We start from the raw sequence: 21,833 nt of genomic DNA on the forward strand, positions 1-21,833 counted from the left end.
TTTTCTTTTCTTCTTTCACGAGTTGCAGTCTGTGTATTTTACCACGAAAAGGGACGTGTGGAAATGGCTTTGTCATGGTGCTGTGGGCCTATCAGCTACACGTTCAGCACGGGTCTCCAGGTCAGGCTGGTAGATGAGACACCCAGACGATCGTTTGTGAAATAGGTCATGGTGTCAGTATCAAATCATCGTCGTCGTTGTCCTCTTATCTTTCCTTTTCATTTAATGACATCTCAAAAGCTACTTCGTTTTGATTCTTTTTTTTTCCTTACGTGCCATATTCGCAGAAAATACCGTTACTATATTTCAAGTCATCATGCATAGTAGTACACACACACACACACACACACACACACACACACACACACACACACACACACACACACACACACAGAGGAAATGAAGTAAAATACGGAATTTGTGGGTTAAAAAAGTAAAGAGAGAAAAGCATGTCAGTCAGCCAGTAAAACAATGAATATGTCAGTTAACAAACCAGTAAATCGGTAATTCATTTCGTTTATTTATTTAATGCCAGAAAACGACTGCAGGTAACCAGAGTTGCTTAACTACGAACACCGGGGAACTGATACCCACGATAGAACATTCAAGCTCTCTCTCTCTCTCTCTCTCTCTCTCTCTCTCTCTCTCTCTCTGTGTGTGTGTGTGTGTGTGTGTGTGTGTGTGTGTGTGTGTGTGTGTGTATGTAGACACACACACACACACACATATATCTGAGGACAGCATATGTGTAGACCTTAATTCTCTTTGGAGCATGCAGGCACGCAGATGATCAAAGACGTGGGTTCAGTAGATCATGGAAACAATAAATGAACATGGTATGCACACCTCGCTGCACGGCCGATGGTGATCCAAAAGGAGGGGTACAAGTGATGACATCAATGGCACAGCCACGACCTCCAGGCAGACAAGAGACGCTTTGTCGTTTAGCCCCACGTGTGAACACCTGGCAATGGTAGATGTCCAGAGGTCCTTCCACGCCATCCAACACACCTTAGCTCCGCTTCACAAATGTTGCAAACGGGGCCAATAGAATCAACTTCAATTATCGTAAATAAAACAAGAGGCAAGGCCTTCAAGACTCACTTCTGATACACTTAAAAAAAAATCTAATCGTTAAAATGTGTTCTGTATTTGTTATTATAAAGCTTCGGGTTAAAAGAAAAAGACTAAAAAAGTCCTAACGGCAGATTCGAATCCCGCGTGTTCCGATGAGAAGAAACTGTCTTATCCATTACATTATCGTGGCTCCCTAACTGACGTTAAAAAATATAACATTTAAACATGCTTTTTTTAAAGGGCGATAAATCGATTGAGGTATTATCAGTGAGAACGCTGTTTAAATCATATTATTCTGGTGTGTCTTGGGCATTCAAAAAATCTTTAAGGCAAATAAAAATTCTTTTTAAGTCCGCGGTAAAAGAGACGTGGCTATCGCCGCAATCACACTGCAACATTTAGCCTTTTTCTCTGGATCTAGATAGATGTACAAGTTAAGTTACACCCGGCAGACACGGTCGATTCAATTTCTCTTTTATATTCATTCTAGCTTTCTAGTTTTAAAGTTGGTATGAAAATTGAGTATTTTGTTAAACTAATAGCATGTAGAGCCAAGTACAAGTACTTCTAAACGTCGTATGAAGTGAAAAGGACTTCATTTTGAGAAAAGTCAAGACTGGAAACTTTTGCGTGTCATCAATTCAAGGATATTAACTCTCACGGTTTATTATTTTTAACTGTGAATTCCGACTGATTCTATGGATATCTTTATGGCAGTTTGGGGCATAATCCAGTAAGTGATGAGGCGTACACAAATCTCTCTCTGAATAAATATTTAACGGTCTCCTCCTCCAACTTTCCATCACATGTTATCGTGTATTGTCGATTGAATATAGGATTGAACGGGCAGGTCAACAACTTGAAACAAAATGGCGTCCTTCGCGTTCGCGAAGAATATGAGCACGCGCTTTGAATATGTATAAATATGTGTACGCAATTGATTTTTGTCCATGTCCTTCAGGGCTCAGCCAATAGATCTATAAAGTCCACTCGTCGTATTTATTTTAGTATTGTCCGAAAAAGACCACTTGGGCGAATGAACATAGTGAAAGCCCCGGTATACTAAGAGTAAAACACACAAAGCTTTTTATGTATTGAGTATAATTTCAAAATGTTATGTTTAAGATGAGAAAGATCAGTTTAAAGCAAATTAAGCCCCATTGCATTAATTACAGATTAATTTCCCTTTTTTACTATCGGCAGCAAAGACATGCACCAGAAATACGAGTATAACTTCCATGCTTAGCAAAAGAAGTTCCTGTTTGAACAAAAAATGATAAAAATGACTTCTCTTGTTGTTGTGTCAAAATATCAGATCAAAGTGCCAAGTTTAGAGAAAAAAACAAACATATATAACAGTAAATTCAGTTTGAATATAATTTGGCTTCTTTGTTTATTTTTTGTGCCTATCCCAGAGGTGCAATATTGTTTTAAACAAGATGACTGGAAAGAACTGAATTTTTCCTATTTTTATGCCAAATTTGGTGTCAACTGACAAAGTATTTGCAAAGAAAATGGCAATGTTAAAGTTTACCACACACACACACACACACACACACACACACACACACACACACACAAACATCGTGTTAAAACATAGACTCACTTTGTTTACAAAGTGTCAAAAAGATCCTTGTCTTTGGGAACACGAACTGACGAAGAAGGGTGAACAGAAAGGCAAAATGCCCTGCACACTCTGGAGAACCAAAGAGGCCCATGACAACAATACTGTGTATTGGCAATGTGGGCAGCACCCTGCAATGAACAACACCTACCATGTACAGCACCCATTTAAAACACACACGCTTTGCTGCAAACAGTCACACTTATAAACGAAGTACAGATGTGTAATGGCATACAACATTATTCCCACCATAAAAGCACATAGTACAATTAAATTTCGACGAAAATGTAAATTCAATCGCTGCCTCGAAATAGTTCATGCATTGCTTCTTCATTGTCGATTTCATGAATGACAATTTTTGGCGTTTCACTGGCTGGCTCCAGAACTGTTTTCGGCGCCGAACTGTCAGGTGGTGGTTGACTGACTGGAATCAACGCCTCCCTCTGGCCGGCTGGACCAGGTGGGTTCTTGTTGACCTGGTCATCGTTCAGTGGCTGAAGGTTTTTCATGAGCAACAGAAGGAACAGCGATAGTGCAGCAGCACCAACGGTAGAACCTGTTTGGAGTTGGACAAAACACGTTGAGTTAGTCTTGCTGTTGTTCTTAAAAAGTAAAAAACAAACAAACATGACTACAAAAGCAGCCTGTTGTTGATAATAACTTATAAAAAAACAACAACAACAACCTGATGCTGATCTAAAAAAGTGTAAAAAAATCATAAATTACAACACGATGGAATAGGTAAACAAATAAATGAAGAATTCAATTAACATAATTTTATATCAAATGAATAAAAAAAAATCTTGTAAAGTAAACGTGGAATATCGTTCCGATTTCAAAATGCAAAGACTGTAACACATTTCTTAGATACCGGTCCAATCATTCCTCCAGCAGATAAGCACGTACCACTAATACTTTCAGCTGGCCCCGGCTGTACAGCACTGTCCATAGATGGACACGCATTCACACTCACATGCACATTACTTGTCTTTCGCATTATCAGTTTAGAAAATCCTCACCAAGAACACATTTTGGAAAGAGTTATAAAGAATAACAAAGCACAGAGAAGTGTGTCAAATGGTTTGAAGTGTATAGTATGATAAATATGTACAGTTTTGCATCAGATCATGACAAATACAAGAAAGAAATCGGAAAAAAGTATATTCACGAATAATGCATTGTAATTCAAAGTACTGAAAACGATAGAGGATCTTTCTCCCGATTCACCATTTCATTCTTTCCTGACTAATCTTTCCTCCTTTAATACATCTCCCATCATTAGTTACGCGCGTAACTTTACCTGCGACAAAATAGCAGATACGGTAGTCACCAAAGGCATCATACAAAGCACCTGCAATCAAGAAGAGCGTTAAGTTACCAGTTTATTAAGGAACCATAGTGGGAATGAGAAAGGAGGAGGGACACACACACACACCCACACACACACACACACACACACACACACGCACGCACGGAAGCACGCATCACATAACATTGAATACCACGTTCGCGCACACTATTTCATCCATCCATCCATACACACATAGAACATAATATGTGATTTCGAAGTGTACACACATTGGTAATGTACGCATACACCCACATCTATTTATCTACAAACCAGCCTCTCCATACAGCCCTTTTATGCATCTGACTACGTGCCTGCCTTGTCTCTCCATACATAGACATCTAGACTACATCTATATGGGGTTATTTAACTGCCCATGAAAACGGCTGTAAAGGGAAGTCACCTGCAATGGGCGGAGCCAGGACAGAGCCCAGTCCACTGGTCAGCATGACAACCCCAAAAGCCACAGAGAGGTCCCTCAGGCCAACGTGTCGGATCAGTATGGGCGCCAGCAGCGAAAAGGACGGTCCGTAGGTCAGACCTGATCACAGTCATTCTGGCATCACATCACAGCCGAGTTAGCAAGGAACATAGCGTTCCTGAAAAAGTGCCTCTGGTGACACGAATACCAAAATAGGTAACTTAACGATGAAGCGAAAAGTTGACCCATACACTGATTAATTGATAACCAATTTAATGGCTTTGTCTCACGTGACATATTGTAAATAATAATAATAATAATGATGATGGTATTTATATAGCGCTGAATCTTGTGCAGAGACAAATCTAAGCGCTTTCACACCAGTCATTCACACGCATGCATAACTCTAAAACTGAAGAAACTGAAGACGGTTGCTTCAATAATGTAAACAGACTTCTACTGATGATTCATCTCTCTCCACTGCTATATGCACCTTAAAACAACCACAACGACAAAACACACACACACACACACACACACACACACACACACACGAAAAACAGGAACGAAAAAAATGATAAAAAGTACATCCGTCACGCTATTTGCTTCTCCGTAAACTTGTGTTGGGATAAACACTGAATGGTTAGGTGGAACTCTAATGGGCAAAAAAAGGAAGGAAAAGTAAAACAATAAACAAACAAAGAAACAAAGAATAAAACAGAAATCCAGAAATCCATCACTTGTTCTTTATAGTACCCACCACTCTGCAAATCTGTTTCAGATAGCACAGAAAGGGTTTACCCAAAACAGAAACAAAATAACAAAACAAAGCGAAAGAAACAAAAACAACAACAACAACAACAACAACAACAACAAAACAACAAAAAACAAAACAAAACAAGAAGCCATTAAAAATTAAAAATTCGAAAACTCATGTAATGTCTTCAGTGTCCAGTAATTTCACGATCAAACCACAAAAAACCACAATGCTCTACAGTTGTGGCTTCACACACAGATTGGGAATTATCTCCCCCTAAGGCCTTCCTCTAGACCTCTACTAATGGTCTGGATGCTACTCTTTCGGGTGACACAATAAATTGTGGTCCCGTGTGCAGATGCATTTACCGTCTATGACAGACCCCCAGGCATCAAGAGGTTTGACACCAGGAATAGTGTTCTGGAAAAACCCATTATCTGACCAATGAGCACTGCCACTAAACAAGTGATATACCAAGGCATTCCTAACAGCATTATCTGTTCTCAAACGGAACGTTTCACTTGGAGAAGGAGGATTGCAGCGACATATAATCCGTTTCAGTTTTCAGCTCTCGTTTACATGTGTCATCATGCTTTTGAGGAAAGGAACAAAGGTTGCTAAACAACTTTCACGATTAACTACACGCACTGTTTATGAACGATTATGTTAGAGTTCAGAAAGTAACATAAACAGTGAAGAGACCCCATATTATCTTCTGTCTGTAGACGGATACCATTTACTAAAGCATTTGTTGTAGTTACTGTTTTCTTTCGTTTTTTTACTGACAGCAAGCAAAACTGAAGGCTAATAATCAAACTATTTAATATGCCAACTAAATCCATTAAAAAACAAACAAACAAGAGAGGCAAGGCCTTCAAGACTCACTTGTGACTGAGAGTAAAACACACAAGCTTTTTATGTATTGAGCATAATTTCAAATGTTTAAGGTGAGAAAGATCAGTTTAAAGCAAATTAATTCCCCTAGCATAATTACAGAGTAATTTCCCTTTTTTACTATCTGCACCAAAACGTTTGCAAACTAAATAAAACTTCCATGCTTAGCAAAAGAAGTTCCTGTTTGAACAAAAATGATAATACTGACTGCTCTTGTTGTTGGGTCAGAATATCAGATCAAAGTGCCAAGTTTAGAGAATACGAAAAATATAAATATAACAGTAAATGTAGTTTGCATATAATTAGGTTTCATTATTTTTTTTTTGTGTGCCCATCCCAGAGGTGCAATATTGTTTTAAACACGATGACTGGAAAGAACTGAATTTTTCCTATTTTTATGCCTAATTTGGTGTCAACTGACAAAGTATTTGCAGAGAAAATGTCAATGTTAAAGTTTACCACGGACACACGCACATACACACACACACACACACACACACACACACACACACACACACAGACAACCGAACACCGGGTTAAAACATAGACTCACTTTGTTTACACAAGTGAGTCAAAAATTATACACACGCAATACTCACCAATAAACAACTTGAAGACTAACAATGAAGAGAACGACACTCCACACACTGGCAGAAGCAGCAACACACAGGCATACGCCATCTGCATACAGAAGAGTGCTTTGATCAGGTGTTTTAAGATACGGTTGAAGACAAAGCCCCCTAGTGTTCGACTGGCGATTACAGCCACGCCGTACACGATGTAGAGGGGAGGTATCTCCGAGAGGGTCAGCCCCACACTCTGGGCATAGGCAGGGAAGAGAATGATGGTGATGGAGAAGCCAGCCACCAGCAGCAGCTGGTTGAGGTACAGCACCCACAGCAGTCTGCTGCACAGCACGTGCTTCAGGCGTTGTCTGGAACCCACCACAGAGCAACTTTGACACCTCACAGAACAGAAGAAACAGATTCATCATACTTACTGCTTCAAGAACAACGTCATGACCATGATAACCACTTCTGTTGAATTCAAGATCATGATTATGTGGAGAGATTACACATGACGCTGTCTTCCATTCACGTCTGGAAAATGTCAGAAATGTGTTCTTATCAAGTTACGAATGTAGGCCACACACACACAACAACAACAACAACAACAAAACAAAACAGAAACTAAACGTGGACTATCAACATAGCATGACAAGTGATCCTTCCTTACAGGTTACTGTGCGGTATTAGTAAGGCATGTTTTCTCTGGTATACTGTCAGAAGAGAATGAAAACAAACAAAAAAACAACAACAAACAAAACAGAACAAAACAAAACAAGAAACACATACAAACCACTCAAAAGACTGTCAACCTTATTCATGAATGTCTAGCAGGGCCGATAAACGAAGCATCAAACCAATAAGCTGGAAAGCAGTCCAAAAACTAAATAACTCCGTCGTCTCTGAACGCTAATAAAAGTTCAGGATCCCTTTCAATTTAGAAAACGTCACAGAAACAATATTACAAAACCTGTCCGTATCGCATGACCTACCAACCTTCAAGCCCAGAACTGACCTGATGTTTGCTGACTTGACGTCCTCCATGCTCAACGCTACGGACCAGTGACTCAGCATCATGCTGCCAAACTCAGTCATCCCCAGCACTGACCGTGACTCCACCATGACCCCCACCTCTGACCTCTGCCCTCCCTTCCGGACAGCATTGTCCACTCGTGTGGGGCTGGGTGTGCAGCAGGTAGAAGTGAGGCTTGTGTCGTGAGGAAAGAACAAAGAGGCCAACACGCAGATCTGAACACACACAGTTACAACACGACGTGGACACTCACCAGACATCACCTCCCACTGTCACACAGCGTGATGACGACGTTTGCTGGAAACGTGACCTCCACATTTTCCCTTTAAAGTTTGCAAAAAGTTCCATGAACATATGTAGCTGTGACTGGCGTGGGATGAAGAACATTATGCTTGCTGCCATATCAAAACTCGTAATACGTAAGAACGATTTTGCTGAGTTAGTTAACCGACATACACTAAAGCAAACATAACACAGCAACAAAGCATATGGGCAAACATCATGTATGTCAAAAACTGATTATTCTCTTACGTGTTCCAACAGATTCAAACTAATTAAACGCAGACCATTTAAAATGTATGTATTCCTACCGCACAGACGACATCTTTATACCCTGAAAAACTTTGACATTATCATAACATTTCAGTTGAAATTACTAAGCTAAGAAAATCAAGTTTGAATGTTCGGTAAGTTCTGTCACCGTGTGTGTTCATTTTATGTGAATGACGATTAGTTCAATCAATACAAACTACATCTGCTATCACGTTGCAAGCTGAAAAAATATTTTAAGATTTTGGAGAAAAATGCAAAATGCAGTTTCAAAGTCATTGTACGGCAACAACTGGATTTGATTAACTACATATGGAACACACACACACACACACACACACACACACACACACACACACACACACACACACACACACACACACACACACACACACACACACACACACACACACACACACACACACACACTAAAAATCAATTCATTTTGTTTCCGTCATGAACAACAAAGGAAACGACAAGTATGAAGGAAAGTGAACTCCAACCTGAGCCATGACACAGCCAAAGTAGGCCATGGCGAATCGCCAGCCGTAGTATTCTATCATCCAGCCCACGAGGTAAGGTGCTCCCAGGATCCCCACACCAGGAGCTCCCAAAGAGATCCCACTGACCACTGTGCGGAACTTCTGGAAGTAGGTGCTGACCACTGTCACTGCAGGTGTGTAGCACAGACCAGTCCCCACCCCTGGACAGCACAGGTAGAGGCAGGGTGGTCAGTCTGCTGTCATTTGACATCAAGACTGCAATTTCTTGAAACAGAGAACATGTTTCAGTAAATGACACGGATACTAAACATAAAGACTTCCTGGATGACAATTGTTTTCAATCAAATATTTATCAGCAACTGACTGGCGAAGCGATGTGAAAGGGAGTTTCTGATGCTGAATGAATGGCAATTCCCTTTTGTTTATGTATTCATCTACCTACTTCTATCAAGAATATTCATGCCATGATGTCGAGTCACAAATAGTAGTCTTAGCAAAGCCCAGACTACAAAGCAATTATCTACTTTTGCTGACAGGAAGATGGACACTGCTTTGGGAGCTGTGGAATGGAAAATAGGATCGCCAGTTCTTCCTTCTACCTTTACTGTTTACTCCCAGAACGAACTGGAGAAAGATGAACGAATTTGTTTCATACAGACATTGTTAACTAAAAAAAGCAACAAAACATTCAACAGAACAGACTTGATTAATAGTCAAGAGCTCGTGTTATCGGACGATAAAGGTTTTACAGCACGTGGTGTCAGGGTGTAGTTACCACAGACTATTCCATAGAAGAAGAGCAGAGAGAGGAGGTGCCTGCAGAAGCTGGCGGCCATCAGTCCCACACAGACCATGGCGGCCCCAGTCATGACGGCCAGGCGGGGAGTCACCAGGTCGCTGAGGATCCCTGCCACAGGGCCTACAGCCACACACCTCACCATCAACATGACACAGGGCCTGTAGCCACACACCTCACCATCAACATGACACATGGCCTACAGCCACACACCTCACCATCAACATGACACAGGGCCTGTAGCCACACACCTCACCATCAACATGACACAGGGCAGCCACACACCTCACCATCAACATGACACATGGCCTGTAGCCACACACCTCACCATCAACATGACACAGGGCCTGTAGCCACACACCTCACCATCAACATGACACAGGGCCTGTAGCCACACACCTCACCATCAACATGACACAGGGCAGCCACACACCTCACCATCAACATGACACGGGGCTTGTAGCCACACACCTCACCATCAACATGATACAGGGCCTGCAGCCACACACCTCACCATCAACATGACACAAAGCCTACAGCCACCCACCTCACCATCAACATGACACAGGGCCTGTAGCTACACACCTCACCATCAACATGACACAGGGCCTGTAGCCACACACCTCACCATCAACGTGACACAGGGCCTACAGCCACACACCTCACCATCAACATGACACAGGGCCTACAGCCACACACCTCACCATCAACATGACACAGGGCCTACAGCCACACACCTCACCATCAACATGATACAACACAGTCATACTGGCACTGAAAATACTGATGAGGAAGCCGTTTTGACTCACTTGTGTAAACAAAGTGAGTATGTTTTATCCTGGTGTTTGGGTTTTTTTTTTTTTTTTTTTTTTTTTTTTGTGTGTGTGTGTGTGTGTGTGTGTGTGTGTGTGTGTGTGTGTGTGTGTGCCCATGGTAAACTTTAACATTGCTATCTCTTTCCAGTCATTTTGTTGAAAACAATATTGTACCTCTGGGATGGGCACAAAAATAAACAAAGAAGCCAGATTATATGCAAACTGAATTTACTGTTATATATATTTTTTTTTATTCTCTAAACTTGGCACTTTGTTCTGATATTGTGACACAACAACAAGAGAAGTCATTTTTATCATTTTTTGTTCAAACAAGAACTTCTTTTGCTAAGCATGGAAGTTATATTTCTGGTGCATGTCTTTGCTGCAGATAGTAAAAAAGGGAAATTAATTCTGTAATTAATGCTATGTGGCTTAATTTGCTTTAAATTGATCTTTCTCATCTTAAACATAACATTTTGAAATTATACTCAATACATGAAAAGCTTGTGTGTTTTACTTTCAGTGTATAGGGCTTTCACTATGTTCATTCGCCCAAGTGGTCTTTTTCGGAAAATACTAAAATCAATACTGCGAGTGGATTTTTATAGATCTATTGGCTGAGCCCTGAAGGTCATGGGCAAAAATCAATTGCGCACACATATTTATACATATTCAAAACCCGTGCTCATATTCCTCGCGTACGCGAAGGACGCCATTTTGTTTCAACTTGTTGACCTGCCCGTTCAATCCTATTGTAATCCCGCAACCCCCCTCTCTCCTCCCCTCTCTCTTGAGGGTCCCTGAACATATATTTCTGACTCCGGAAGTAGTGTTAATGACTATTTCGTATTTTCTAAAGACCTTTTTTCTATGGTATGGAACTCGTGTGAGATGTACATTAATTCTGAGGGGATAGAATCAGATCATAATTATGCATGTAACACACACACACTCTCTCTCTCTCTCTTCTGCCCTATTTCTCCCCCCTCTCCCTCTCCACCCGTCTTCTTTCACTCTTTCTTCCCCCCCCCCTCCCGTCCCCCTCTCTCTCCCCCTCTCTCTTGAGGGTCACTGAACATATATTTCTGACTCCGGAGGTAGTGCTAATGATTATTTCATATTTTCTAAAGACTATTTTTCTATGGCATGCGACTCGTGTGAGATGTACATTAATTCTGAGGGAATAGAATCAGATCATATGCCTGTAACACTGTATGTAGTTTTTTTTTCCAAATCTAAATATATTGAATGTACATGAAACAACTAGTGTTCAATTCATAGAAAAGTTTGTACGGAACGATGAGAATGCCCTGTTGTTTGGTGACAGCCTGCGCTCAGAGTCAACTTGTGTACAAATTGATGCTGCGACGGCAATGATTGACGTTGACATAATAAACACTGCACTTAACATGTTTAATGAATGTTTGAAAGGATGTGCTGAATGTATGAAAAAGCGCGTACCTGTTAACAAAAATGAAAAATCTGATCATTGGTTTGATAAAGAATGTGTAATTTGCAGAATAAATGTTAGGAGATTATTACGAAAATGCAGACGTTCGTCAGACAAAACATTTTGTTATGAATATAGTATTAAAAAGCGTGAGTATGAAAAGGGTATTGGCGAGGAAAGAAAAGCAGTTTAATCGTTTATTGTTAGATAAATTAGAAACTTCAGTACGTAATCAGAAAGAGGTTTTGTAATATTGTTAATAAGACATCCTTTAAGAGAAAACTGCCAAGAAATAGTAACTGTATCGATAGCTGGTTCAATCATTTTAAGTCACTGTTGGATAAAGAAGCACTAGATGATAATGAAAACGAAGCTCTTTGTGATGATGATGATACTGATGGGTTCATGAACCATCCAGTTTCGCAGGAAGAAATCTTAGTTGCTTCTAGGAAATTGAAAAATCGTAAGGCGGCCAGTCTTGATGGTATCATCGGTGAACTGTATAAAAATTCTTATGATCAGGTTGTTCTTTTTTCCCTAAAGCTGTCTAATACTTTATTTGATAATGGTATCTTTTCTCAAACTGGGTAGAATCTGTCGAGTCATTATTTAAGAAAGGCGACATGAATAGACCAAATATTTAAAGAGGTATTACTCTAAGTGACATCAGCAGCAAGTTATTCGGTATAATCATAAATACTAGATTGCAGGAATGGGTTCATGAACACATTACAGGTGAGCATTAGGCTGGGATTAAGATAGGTTATTCAACGATCGATCATATGTTTACATTGTTAGCTTTGATACAGAAACAGATCTCTCTAAATCGTAAATCTTATATAAATTTTGCAGACTTCGAGAAGGCATTTGATTCCATAAACAGAAATTTGCTTTGGCCAGTCTTACTAAAATGTGGTGTGAAAGGTAAATTATTATTATATAAATGTTTCAGGAGTATGTGCATGGAGTCTCCCGTCGGACCGACGGATGAGTAGGCAGGCAGGCTTATCTGTCGGTGTGTGTCCTCATATGGGAGAAGAGGCCGATTCTGGATGCGCAGCACTTCCCACAGGTGTTGCAAGGGAAAACGTCTCCAGAAGTTGAGCCCTGCTTCCTTCGCTCACGCTTCTCCTTAATGGCCAGTGTTCTCTTGTTTTCAAACGTCTTTATGCCACTAGAGCACGACATTCTCCAGCGAGAGCGGTCAAGGGCATCGGTTTCCCAGGAAGCGATGTCTATGTCACAGGCTTTGAGGTTTGTCTTTAAGGTGTCCTTGAAGCGCTTGCAGGGTCTTCCAAGTTCGCGGTGTTTTTTCCTTCAGCTGGCCATACAAGAGCATCTTCGGGATCCTGCTGTCTGTCTTGCGGACAACATGTCCTGTCCAGCGTAGCTGGCACTAGATCAGCAGGCTTTCGATGCTTGGCAGGCCACTCCTCTCTAGGACCTGGAGGTTGGAGACCCTGTCTTGCCACTTTATGCCGAGGATCTTTCGTTGGCATCTCTGGTGAAACTGCTCAAGTTGTTGAATGTGACGGCGATACGTCGTCCATGTTTCACAGCAGTACAACAAGGTGGTCAGCACAACAGTTCCTTAGGTATTCATCTTGGTGCTGAGCCTGATGTCTTTGTTGTTCCACAGTCTGTTGTTGAGTCTGCCAAAGGCGGAGTTGGCCTTGGCGATGCGCAGCGTCACTTCTGCATCAAGGGCTCCGTTGCTGCATAGGGTGCTGCCCAGGTAGCAAAACTTGTCGACTGACTTGATCTCTTTGTCATCGATCTTGATTGCAGGTGGCGGGGAGGCACTGGCGTTCTGTGAGCTAACTGGTTTATACATGGACTCGGTCTTGCTGAGGCTGATGATCAGTCCAAAGCGCCTGCAGGAGGATCAGAACCTGTCCATAATGAACTGCATGTCCTCATTGGTGTGTGCGCAGTCATCAGCGAAGAGGAACTCTCTCAACAGTGCCTCAAACACCCTGGCATGAAGTCGCCACAAGTTGAAAAGTTTGCCATCTGTGCGAAACTGAATGTAGATGCCCCGGTCACAGTCTTGGAAGGCGTTAATCAGCATGGCAGAGAAGAGAATGGAGAAAAGTGTGGGTGCCAGGACGAAACCCTGCTTCACTCCATTTACCACAGGGAACGGATCCAACATGTCAGTATTCTCCTGTATTCTCGCCTGCATTGGAATGACGCAATCAGCTGGATTAGGCTCTCTGGGCAGCCGAACTTTAGGAGGATCTTCCACAGACCACGGCGGTTCACCGTGTCGAAGGCCTTAGTCAGGTCTACAAAGACCATGTGGAGCTCCTTGTTCTGCTCACGGCACTTCTCTTGCATCTGGCGTACGGCAAACACCATTTCACATGTTCCCCCGCCTGAGCGGAAGCCGCACTGTGCTTCAGGGATGACTGTGTTGGAGACATGGTCAACCAGTCTGTTCAGTATGATGCGGGCGAAGATCTTGCCGGCGATGCAGAGGAGAGAGATTCCACGGTGGTTATCGCAGGATGTTTTGTCTCCCTTCCGTTTGTAAATGTGGACAATTGAAGCATCCTTGAAATCCTGGGGGACCTCCCCTCTCTCCCAGATAGACTGGAACAGGGCGGTCAGCTTGTCTGTCAGCACCTCGCCTCCGTACTTGTAGATGTCAGCTTGGATTCCATCCGCTCCTGGTGCTTTTCCTGACTTTGTCAGCTTCAGGGACTTCCGGGTCTCGGCCTTGGTGGGAGGGGCAGCTAGCGAGTCATTGACTGGTAGCTGTGGGAGGGCTGCAATTACCTCGTCAGATATGGACGAGTCCCTGTTGAGGAGGGTGTTGAAATGCACTGCCCAGCGGGCAAGGATGTCTTTCTTGTCTGTCAGGAGGGTGGTCTGGTCCAAGGCTCGGACAGGGGTTGATCCTGTGACTATACACAGCTCGGAGACCATCATGGAAGGTCTTCATGTCGTGAGCATCAGGAGCGGACTGAAGCTCTTCGGACTTTCTCTCCCACCAGGTGTTCTTCATCTCACGCAACCTCTTCTGTACGAGTTGCCTGGTGTGCAAGAACTGGTCCTTCTTCCTCTGGCAATCTTTATCGGGAATGTGATCCTTTGTGGCTCCTCTGTACAAAGCCGAGTGTGTCAGCTGCTGCTGTGTACACAGCATTCCTAAAAGTCCATACCTCTTCTACATCAGTCGATGCAGGAATTTCTTGGAGAGCTGCTTGGATTTGCTGCTACAGCACGCCCTTGGTGATAGGGAGGCGGTGGATGTTCAACTTCCTAGGGGGTTTCTGCCTGGCTGGCTGGAGCTTGCGTGCAAGTCTGATGTTCATCTTGCTGCGTACCAGGCGTTTGTCCGACCAACAGACTGCTCCTCTCATGCAGCGTGTGATGGAAACATCACCTCTGCCCCTCTGCCGGACAAGCACATAGTCCAGCATGTGCCATTGCTTAGAGCGAGGGTACATCCATGTGTTCTTGTACTTGTCCGCTTGTTGGAAGAGGGTGTTGGTGATGGTCAGTCCATGCTGCGCGCAGAGCAAGAGCAAAAGCAGTCCGTTGGAATTGCACTTGCCAGTGCCGTGCTGTCCTAGGACTTTTGGTCACGAGGAGAAGGAGAGTATGTATGATAATGTTAAATGTAGGATTAGGTGTGGCGCTCAGTTAACAGATTGTATCAACTCGATTACGTCGTAAAGCTTATAGACTGTTGTTTGAACTAGATAGAAGAGGGGTAAAGAACTGGGTATCAGATATACGTGTTTGTTTGTTTGAGTGTGGTTTTGGTGACGTTTGGTTGAACCAGGGTGTTGGTAACGTAAATGGATTTGTCAATGTTTTCAGACAGCGTTTGATTGATTGTCTTGTCGATGGCAGAAATGGCATGATCATATTCAGGGTAGTGAAAGATTTAGCGTATAAACAAGATATAAAACAATATTTAATGTTCAATATAGATAAACATTTAAGATGTATAACGACAAAATTTAGGTTGGGTGTATCTAATTTGACTGTACATTATTATAGATACAGAGAACACAATGAAAGAGATTTGATTTGTCCATTATGTAAAACATTCAAGGAAGATGAATTACATTTTGTTTTATTCTGCCCAGCCCTTAGTGAGATTAGACTAATGTCTATTCCACACAAGTACTACCAATATCCGTGTGTCTTTAAGTTAAGTCTTCGATGTCATCCACAAGACAACGTGACGCGCACAGTCTATCATGTTTCTTATATAAAGAGTTCAAACTTAAAGAAATTGTAATCTCGTAGCATGTCATGAACGTTTGTTTCTCATGTCAAGTGTTGTTTTGTTGAGATATGATTTTGTTCTTTAATGTTTTGTAATAGTATTTGTTCACTTACCCCTTCATGGCCATGGCCTGATGAATAAACCATTCGCATTCTCTCTCTCCCCCACCTATCTCTCTTTCCCAATCTCTCTCCCCCTCTCTCTGCTCCCTCCTCTCTCTCTCTCTCTCCCCATCTCCCCCCCCTCTCTCTGCCCCCTCCTCTCTCTCTCTCTCCCCTCCCCACCTCTTCCTTTCTCTCCCCCTCCTCTCTCTCTCTCTCTCCCCACTCTCTCTGCCCCCCCCCCCTCTCTCTCCCCTCCCCACCTCTTCCTTTCTCTACCCCTCCCCCCCTCTCTCTCCCCACTCTCTCTACCCCCCTCTCTCCCCTACTCCCCTCTTCCTTTCTCTCCCCCTCCTCTCTCTCTCTCTCCCCATCTCTCCCCCCTCTCTCTGCCCCATCCTCTCTCTCTCTCTCTCCCCTCCCCACCTCTTCCTTTCTCTCCCCCCTTCTCTCTCCCTCTCTCCCCACTCTCTCTGCCCCCCCTCTCTCTCTCCCCTCCCCACCTTTTCCTTTCTCTCCCCCTCCTCTCTCTTTCTCTCTCCCTACTCTCTCTACCCCCCTCTCTCCCCTCCTCACCTCTTCCTTTCTCTCCCCCTCCTCTCTCTCTCCCCACTCTCTCTACCCCCCTCCCCTCCTCACCTCTTTCTTTCTCTCCCCACCTCTCTCTCTCTCCACCACCCCTCTCTCTCTCCCCATCTCTCTCTCTCCCCACCTCTCTCTCTCTCCCCACCTCTCTCTCTCTCCCCATCTCTCTCCTCCCCGCCTCTCCCTTTCTGCCCCCTCCTCCTCCCTCTATAACCATTCATTTTCTTCTTGCAGCAGCAACAATTTGACAGCATGGTGATTCAGAGAAAAAACAGCAAATTGCACTGACCCAACAAATACTGACTGCTGAGAGCGATGGAACAAATGAGGGCCACCAGACCCTGACTGCCGTGAAAGCTCTCCAGAAATTCCACCTGTTGATTACAATGTTTACGTGGCAGCTTCACTTCATGGTTACAGACAAAAACAAAACAAAACAAAACAAACAAACACGCACACAAATCACGACAAGAAATCCTATATTATCGGCCATAGATAATCAATGACAAAGTGAACTAGTAAATAAAACGTTATACAAATAGATATGCAGCAGATTCCGAAGAAAGAGATTGAAAATCGTGTTTTCTTTTATGCTGCTCACGTGAATCTATGTAATAATCCCGCCCGTCTCTCGGTATATATATATATATATATATATATATATATATATATATATATATATATATATATATATATATATATATATATATACATGTGTGTGTGTATGTGTTTGTGGGTGTTAATGGTAATTTTTAGCAATTTTCTCTGAAAATATTTTGTCTGTCAACACCAAATCTGGCTTCACTATAGAAGGAACAAACCAAGTTCTTATCATAATGAAAATGCATTTCTGTGGAGGGCACAACAGAATGTAAAGAAGTTCAAAATGTGTCCACACTCAGTGTTACTCCCCTCTCGTGGCGCGGGGAGCAAACCTTCTGGTCCTTGGGATCGTTCTATTGTTGGCAATATATAACAAATACGACTGGGTTGGTTATCAAAGGAAAAGTCATCAGCAACAACAACAACAAGAGCGACAACAAAGCAGCAACAATACAAGTCACCTGTTTCCCTCCCCTCTTTATCGTGTGGTCATGATCATCGCTGTTCTCTTCGTCCTCACCTGGAAAATGCCGATGGAAGTGACGAAGGCCCCCAGCAGGGCCAGGATGACGCTGGATGACGTCAGCACCACCCACGCCCAGCCCCTGTCCACGTCACGCTGAATGACCTCACCCATGACGTCACAGGACGGTTGAATCACCGCCTCTTTACAGCACACACACACACACACACACACACACACACACACACACATACATGTATGTGTGTGTATACAGATAGACAGACAGACAGACAGACAGATAGATAGATAGATAGATAGATAGATAGATAGATAGATAGATATAGTCATTCGGATGAGACGGTAAACCGAGGTCCCGTGTGCGCACGTAAAAGAACCCACGGCAACAAAAGGGTTGTCTCTGGTAAAATTCTGTAGAAAAATCCACCTCGATGGGAAGACAAATAACAAACAAACAAACTGGCGCGCTCAGTGTAGCGACGCGCTCTCCCTGAGGACAGCAGCCCAATTTCATACAGAGAAATCTGTTGTGACCAAAAAACAAAACAAAACAAAACAAAAACAAAAACAAACAAACAAACAAAAAAATTAAAAAAAACAAAACAAAAACAACAACAACAACAACAAAACAATACAATATATATAATTTACACATATAAGAATCTTGTTGCACTGCGAGTAGTGACGCACAAGCATGCAGAAAGAGATGTACACAGCAGCAACGGGAGATTATTACTATAGAGTGGGAAGCGTATGAGGTCTCGCTCTCTGTCTCTGTGTATGTATATAAATATGTGTCTTTGTGTATGTGTATGTGTGTGCGTGTGTGTATGTGTGTGTGTGTGTGTTTGTGTGTGTGTGTGTGTGTGTGTGTGTGTGTGTGTGTGTGTGTGTGTGTGTGTGTGAGAGAGAGAGAGAGAGAGAGAGGGAGGGAGAGGGAAAGAGAGATGAGGGAGCAGGCAGAAATTGAGATAAGGGAGGGAAAATGAAATCAATGAATATTGTTTTCCTGGAGGTGGGGGTAGAGAAGAGAGAGTATGTGCATAGTGTACACACATGCACATGTATACCTACTCACATATACTCTACCATAAAAAAGTAAGATGTCGCAAAAGTTAAGAAAGCAAATAAGAGAGAGAGAGAGAGAGAGAGAGAGAGAGAGAGAGAGAAGTAAAACCAAGTTAAAAAACAAGAAAAGACAATCGTGTACGTACGTATCCAAACGACGCCTGGGGATTGCGCGCACGTAGCTGACCACTGCAAACAGCCACAAATGTTACCCTTGCTATCAGCCTGATCCAGACTTGATACAGATGTGTGTTCCGCTTTAAGCGAACCTCTTTGAACCGCAAAACATTTTATCTCCCGTCACTCTCTGCTCTCTCCTACCACTTAAAAATGGTAGAGGGGTGGAGGAGAGGGAAGGTGAGGGGGAGAGGGGGGTGCGGGGGAGGCGGGGGATGGGGCGGGGATGGGTGTGTGTGCGAGGAATGGAGACCTTCACATCATTTGGATCAAGGCTGGATGCCTGTCTGTATGTTGTTTGTGTTTGTGGGCAGAGCATTACTTGGTTGTAAACACATTGTGCCGGAATATGGCACACACGAACTTCATGCATTGTCATGGGTAAGGAAATTATACACAGGAACCCAAAAGTGGAGGCAAATACTACTTAAACAATGTCCAGAAATAATTAACTTAAACTGTTACGGAGCCAAAAGATTTATCAAAAGTAAATGTAACCGCTTCTGGAAAGATGTATTCGTAGCATTTGATCAATTCAACAACCACATAGAATTACAAAACTGCAAACAACCTATATTTTATGACAAATTTAAAGTAGGTAACGTTGATTTTTGTTTCAATGACTGGGCAAAAAATAATGTGTATTTAGTAAAAGATGTCTTAAGTGAAGATGGAGGCTTTCTGAGCCATGAACAATTCTGTAAAAAAATGGAACATAAGGGTTAACCACTTACACTATCAAAGTTGTACACAGGCAATAAAGCAGTACATTAAAAAGGAAAGGATAGTAATAATCAACAACGAAATTAAACAGAACACAAAAGCATTAGACATGATATGTAGAGTTACAAAAGGATCAAGAACATATTATAATATTTTGCTTGAAAAAATAGAAATATACGACATAAAACCGTTCGTTAATTGGGGGAGAAAACTGGATGCTGTAATAGACTGGAAAACTGCTTTAGAGTTAATTAAGAAAACGAAAGAAATCAAACTAAAATGGTTCCAAATCCGAATTTGCTTTAAAGTTCTACTCACAAATAGTATTCTTAGAAAAATGGGATTGACAGAAAGTGAAAAATGCAACTTTTGTAATAGTGAAAAAGATACTATGCACCATTATCTGTAGGAATGCAAATATATACAGTCTTACTGGTTAGAACTGGAAAAAATATTGAAAGATGAGTGCCAAGTGTGTGAGAGATTATCCTTTAATATTGAACTTGTTTTGTTTGGAACTAACGACAAAACGAAAACAGTCGAAGTACTCAACCTGATTATATTATGGGCTAAATTTTTTATGTACAAAAGCAGAATCAATCAAATCAGACCAACAATATCAGCATTCGTGAAGGAAGTACAGTACAACTACCGCACTGAAAAAATATGTGTCCAGAATGGAAATGCGCTATAACAAATTTGAACAGAAGTGGTTCCCATACATGAGATTAATAAACTATTTAAATGATTAAAGTCTAGTACGGTACATCGGAATATATAAGAATGGTTAAAGAAACTAGCTTTTTGCTGCCAGTATCATTGCTGTCTTATTTCTACTTTATTGTATTTTATTTTTTGTATACAACACTGCCAACCACACATACAAGCATACCGGCGACAGGCGAATTTCTGCAACACCATGTGCTAAATCTCAATTGCCATTTATGTATCTGTGTTGAATTGAAATATCAAATGCTTTGGTGTCATTAAGTCAGCATGTCAACATTCACGTGTTTGTGTGTAGCCCATTTCATTTGCCAATGTGTGTGTGTATATATGTGTGTGTGTGTGTGTGTGTGTGTGTGAATGTACGCGCGAGAGTGTGCGAGAGCAAGCGTTTTGTGCATATGTGTGTGTTGGGGGGAGGAGGGAGGAGTGTATGCGTGTTTGTGTCTGGCTATCTGCTACTCTATGTAAGAGAGAAAGAGAATAACATAATGATGGGACAGATGGCTCGCATATAATATCCACTATATTATGTAACAGGTTTTGACTTTTTGATAATACTGTTGTTGTTGTTTTTTCTTCATGATTATGTTTGTACATTCTGTATTAAACTGGATTATTCTTGGTCTTCCCTCGATGCCTCAGAAGGAGATTATGTTGCTATTTTTGTGGTATATTGACCGAGGGATTATACGTTAAAGAGTGTGTGTGTGTGTGTGTGTGTGTGTGTGTGTGTGTGTGTGTGTGTGTGTGTGTGTGTGTGTGTGTATGTGTGTGTGTGTGTGTGTGTGTGACTGTGTGTGTGTGTGTGTGTGACTGTGTGTGTGTTTGTTGGGATAGGGGATATGCAAAAACAAACAAACAAACAAACAAAAACAACAACGAAAAAACAAAAAAAAACAAAAAACAAACAAAAACAACAACAACCTTGCAGTTGCACTACAGTGAAGCGATGGTCAGTTTTATGTACTTTCCCTGAAGCAGATTCTACGGGGTAATGCTTCACTGATTTTGTTGGAATAAAAAAAATGCATTTTGCTGTATTGTTTACCCAAATGTGAAATGTGATTACATGTTTCTTGACAAATATAACCTTCTCTGCAAGGGAAAAAATATTGCAATGCAAAAACAAAACAAAACAAAAAAAAAAAAAAAAAAAAAAGAGAGAAAAAAAAGAAATGAATATGCAGGTTGCGGAGCAATTATGGGGCCAAAAGACAGGAATCCTTCCAGCGTTTTTATCAGGTGTGTGAAATGGGTCTTTTGGAATCATTTACACAAAGGTACTAA

At 41.9% G+C, this 21,833-nt stretch overlaps 1 protein-coding gene across 2 annotated transcripts; it reads right to left on the bottom strand.

Moving 5' to 3' along the window:
• Positions 1 to 753: 753 nt before the first annotated feature.
• On the bottom strand, positions 754 to 19,219 carry LOC143276154 (monocarboxylate transporter 13-like). 2 transcript variants are annotated; one of them, XM_076580572.1, is made up of 10 exons: positions 19,064 to 19,219; positions 17,889 to 18,034; positions 17,055 to 17,139; positions 9,548 to 9,691; positions 8,773 to 8,972; positions 7,703 to 7,935; positions 6,721 to 7,055; positions 4,453 to 4,590; positions 4,002 to 4,052; positions 754 to 3,257 (listed from the first exon to the last, which is right to left on the bottom strand). In XM_076580572.1, exons 2-10 carry the CDS (start codon positions 18,003 to 18,005, stop codon positions 2,995 to 2,997), a joined length of 1,566 nt encoding a protein of 521 aa, XP_076436687.1. In that variant the 5' UTR covers positions 18,006 to 18,034; positions 19,064 to 19,219; the 3' UTR covers positions 754 to 2,994. The 2 variants fall into 2 exon arrangements, with proteins under 2 accessions (XP_076436687.1, XP_076436688.1); XM_076580573.1 differs by lacking the exon at positions 9,548 to 9,691.
• Between the last annotated feature and the right edge of the window lie 2,614 nt (positions 19,220 to 21,833).

The sequence above is a fragment of the Babylonia areolata genome, chromosome 31, assembly GCF_041734735.1.
Source record: "Babylonia areolata isolate BAREFJ2019XMU chromosome 31, ASM4173473v1, whole genome shotgun sequence".
In the NCBI taxonomy this organism is placed as follows: domain Eukaryota; kingdom Metazoa; phylum Mollusca; class Gastropoda; order Neogastropoda; family Buccinidae; genus Babylonia; species Babylonia areolata.

What these genes read in the sequence shown, in the direction of transcription:
- LOC143276154 (XM_076580572.1), bottom strand. Translation starts at nt 18,005, where the DNA reads ATGGGTGAGGTCATTCAGCGTGACGTGGACAGGGGCTGGGCGTGGGTG. An exon ending in GTCAAGTCAGCAAACATCAG is followed by an intron (nt 7,056 to 7,702) that starts GTCAGTTCTGGG and finishes GGTGGGTTCCAG; the next exon opens with ACAACGCCTGAAGCACGTGC. An exon ending in TATCTGCTATTTTGTCGCAG is followed by an intron (nt 3,258 to 4,001) that starts GTAAAGTTACGC and finishes AACTCCAAACAG; the next exon opens with GTTCTACCGTTGGTGCTGCT.